Source organism: Meleagris gallopavo, unplaced genomic scaffold (assembly GCF_000146605.3).
Source record: "Meleagris gallopavo isolate NT-WF06-2002-E0010 breed Aviagen turkey brand Nicholas breeding stock unplaced genomic scaffold, Turkey_5.1 ChrUn_random_7180001921634, whole genome shotgun sequence".
Classification (NCBI taxonomy): Eukaryota; Metazoa; Chordata; class Aves; order Galliformes; family Phasianidae; genus Meleagris; species Meleagris gallopavo.
Window position 1 is genome coordinate 1 of NW_011184387.1, and position 3,361 is coordinate 3,361.

Below are 3,361 nucleotides of genomic sequence, written 5' to 3' on the forward strand. Positions count from 1 at the left end.
CTTAGCATCGTTCAGGAAGCTCAGAGCTGGACGGAGTGGGGAGATCCTCATCCGAGGATGAGCACTGCATTGCTGTACAGAAGTAGAGGGGAACTTCTGGAGGCACTGTTGGAAACCCTGAGCCCTAAACTGCAGATTTGAAAGACTTTACAGTACAAAAAGCAAGGAACAGTAATTTAAAGTAACTGCTTTGGCACAGCCATAAGAGGGATGGAAAGCTACATCTGGTGGTAGAAGAGAAGAGGAGGTATTTGTGAAGACTCAGCAGATGCAGCACTGTACTGCGTGGATATTTGGGGTTTAGCAGGGCCCACAGCTGCCGCTGAGATACCTGTGGCCTCGGCCCCAGCTACCATATCCACAGCTGCCAAAGCCTCCATAGCCCCCAAAGCCCCCAAGGCCATAAGAGCCTCCATAGCCTCCCAGGCCTCCATAGCCCCCAAAGCCGGCACTACGTCCAAAGGTGCCACCCAAGCCAGATCCAACGGCGGGCACTCCTGCTGAGCCAACCACAGCGTTCTGCGGGAAGGAGCTGAGGATGGGCCCGGGGAAGGTGACCACGGAGGCCGGGGGTTGGATCACCACAGTGGAGTCGGGGCACTGGCGCACGCAGGGCTCGTTGTAGCTGTCAGCCAGTGGGGCCGGGGCGGCCACCCCACAGGCAGGGGCACACAGGCTGGAGCAGGACATTCTTTGGTTCAGGAGATGAAGCTGTGAGAGTAGGCAGAGCCATGGTCAGAATAGAAATGGAACACAAATCCTTCATGCCTCTCTTGCATTTGGAGCATGTGCTGAGGAAATGCTCTGCATCATATCAGTCAGTCAGAGCAAAAATACAATATTCACTTGAAATGCTGTTGTAAAGCACCTGCTCTTCCTGCATGAGACTATGTCCCAGCTGAGCCAGAGGGTGGAGTAAAACTCCCTCACAGAAAGCAGTGAGAAAATCATGGAGAGCGCAGAGGATAAAATTGCATCAGTAAGCTCAGGACATTGCGCCTAAAAGTTTAAATATCCATTATTTCCATATTTCTGAAAAAAAATATGATCACACCCAGACTTATCAGGCACTAAGAATAAAGTGTTAGAGCCCACAGCAAAGAAGCACTTGACAGAAGTACTGCTAAGAAACTGAGGAGATACATAAGGCATAGACTTACCACGCTGAGATGGAGAGTCAAGTGGAGGAAGGTGGATAGTGGACTGCAAAGCCCTCAGCTCTTTTATACCTGTCCCAGACATCCCCAAGCATCGACTTGAGGGCGGTAGTGGCAGAAGCCCCAGATAATCATGAAATAAAGCCAACAGTCTTCATGACACACAAGGAGTGATGCGGAGCAATTATATCCCTCATCACTGGTACCCTGAGTAACAAACATGCCCTGGAGAAGAAGAATGTGATGGGAGGGTCAAACACTGATGCAACATCACATGAAGGACCACGTGCTGTTGAATCTGACCTCACAACACCAACAAACCCCAAAGTGTTCCTAATCCCAAACTTCATCTGTGTTGAAGAGTCAGAGGTATCCTGCAGATGAAGCTTTTTACAGTGCAGCACGCTGCCAGCACACCTCTCATTAACTCCACTTTATGGGCTGGTAAACAGAGGTGGTGGAATTGGGGGCAAAAAATGAAGCCATCCCACCCACCTGGGACCACTCCCAGTTGTCCACCATCACCCTACACCAGTAAGGGCTGAGGGGCAATTGGGGTGTGAGTTCTGGAGCATCCACAAACATTACTTCTGTGAGACATGGGGCATTTCCTGTTCCCCAGTTCCCTAAAGATGCTGAAAAAATGTGGAGCTATGCTGGATTTTACAGGTGAAGGCGCAATTGCATGAAGGATAAGGAAAATATTAGGGTTGATTAGTTCCATGAAATGAGGACCAGTAGCGTTGGGAATTTCACATAATTGCATGTTGCCATCAAATTCTTCCATTTTCTCGTTCTCCACAGCGTGTTTGTGCCTCAAAGTCCACAAAGGGCAGAGATACAATTGCGTCACTTCACTGCTTGTGTGTCATAAAGCCTATTGGCTTTATTTCATGATTATTGGGATCTTCTGAAACCACCGCCCTCCCATCTAAGCTCGAGGCTGTCTGGGACAGGTATAAAAGAGCTGAGCACTTTGCAGTCCTCTATCCAACTTCCTCCACTTGACTACCCTCAGCTCCTGGGTAAGTGCAGATCTCGGAGGCTTCTCAGGACTCCCTCCCATACAGCTCTCCCTAACCCTTTCCTCACTGTGGGTGCCCTTTGCTGGACTCCTTGCTTGTGTGGAAGATGTCCTGCTCCAGCCTGTGTGCCCCTGCCTGTGGGGTGGCCGCCCCGGCCCCACTGGCTGACAGCTACAACGAGCCCTGCGTGCGCCAGTGCCCAGACTCCACCGTGGTGATCCAACCCCCGGCCACCGTGGTCACCTTCCCCGGGCCCATCCTCAGCTCCTTCCCGCAGAGCTCCGTGGTTGGCTCAGCAGGAGTGCCCGCCGTTGGATCTGGCTTGGGTGGCACCTTTGGACGTAGTGCCGGCTTTGGGGGCTATGGAGGCCTGGGAGGCTATGGAGGCTCTTATGGCCTTGGGGGCTTTGGGGGCTATGGAGGCTTTGGCAGCTGTGGATACGGTGGCTTGCGCCGAGGTCTGGGATACCTCAGCGGCAGCTGTGGGCCCTGCTAAGCACAGCACTGCCTCTGTCTGTGGTTGAAGGAGAGTTCTGGAGAAGCTCCTGAAGAAACATGTCCCCACCTGATGCCATGAGGAAGGCTCCCCTCTGGAAGTGCTGGGCTCTGGTGCTTGGACACCTCATACTTGCATGGAGACCAGCACTTTCTTGCTCTGCTCCATCTTTGCTTCAGGACTCACTGCTCTGTGATGATGCAGCCCAGTGCTGACTGCCTGCTCTTTTCCCTCTGACCTCTGCAGGGAGATGGGGACAGCCTCTGGCCAGGGGCTGTCCTTCTGCCACCTCCATCCTCTTCCCCTGAACTTGTAATAAAGGCTCTCTTGCATCACAGATTCCATCTCTGAGTTTTGCTTCACCCCTCTTGTGTCCCCAGTTCCCACAGTATCTGCACAGGCTCTATGGAGCCATTTCCAAAATCTCCCAGCTGGGCCTTCTCAGGAGCGCTGTGGGCACTGCTCCCTCCCCTCTTACCTGCCCTTGGCTCTATGGCTCCAGCTGGAGCTCACCCCATCCAGGCCCCATACCCCAGTGCCTTCAGCAGTTGCTCCTCCCTCAGAGCTCTCTCCCTTTCCTCTGCCCCTGATTCCTGCCTGCCGCAGCCCAAGGAGAGCTCATGGATAACAGTGAGCTCAGTACCCACTCTTGAGCGTCCCTGTGGGTGGCTTTTGCGCTGTGT

At 53.2% G+C, this 3,361-nt stretch overlaps 2 protein-coding genes across 2 annotated transcripts; one reads left to right on the forward strand and one right to left on the reverse strand.

Moving 5' to 3' along the window:
- Positions 1–14: 14 nt before the first annotated feature.
- LOC104916551 (claw keratin-like) lies at positions 15–964 on the reverse strand. The gene has a single exon (XM_031557652.1). The coding sequence runs from the start codon at positions 688–690 to the stop codon at positions 301–303; it is 390 nt and encodes a 129-aa protein (XP_031413512.1). The 5' UTR covers positions 691–964; the 3' UTR covers positions 15–300.
- Positions 965–2,237: 1,273 nt separating this feature from the next.
- Positions 2,238–3,336, forward strand: LOC104916552 (claw keratin-like). Its single transcript, XM_010727582.3, has one exon. It carries the CDS (start codon positions 2,289–2,291, stop codon positions 2,676–2,678), a length of 390 nt encoding a protein of 129 aa, XP_010725884.1. The 5' UTR covers positions 2,238–2,288; the 3' UTR covers positions 2,679–3,336.
- Positions 3,337–3,361: the final 25 nt, after the last annotated feature.

What these genes read in the sequence shown, in the direction of transcription:
- LOC104916551 (XM_031557652.1), bottom strand. Translation starts at nt 690, where the DNA reads ATGTCCTGCTCCAGCCTGTGTGCCCCTGCCTGTGGGGTGGCCGCCCCG.
- LOC104916552 (XM_010727582.3), top strand. Translation starts at nt 2,289, where the DNA reads ATGTCCTGCTCCAGCCTGTGTGCCCCTGCCTGTGGGGTGGCCGCCCCG.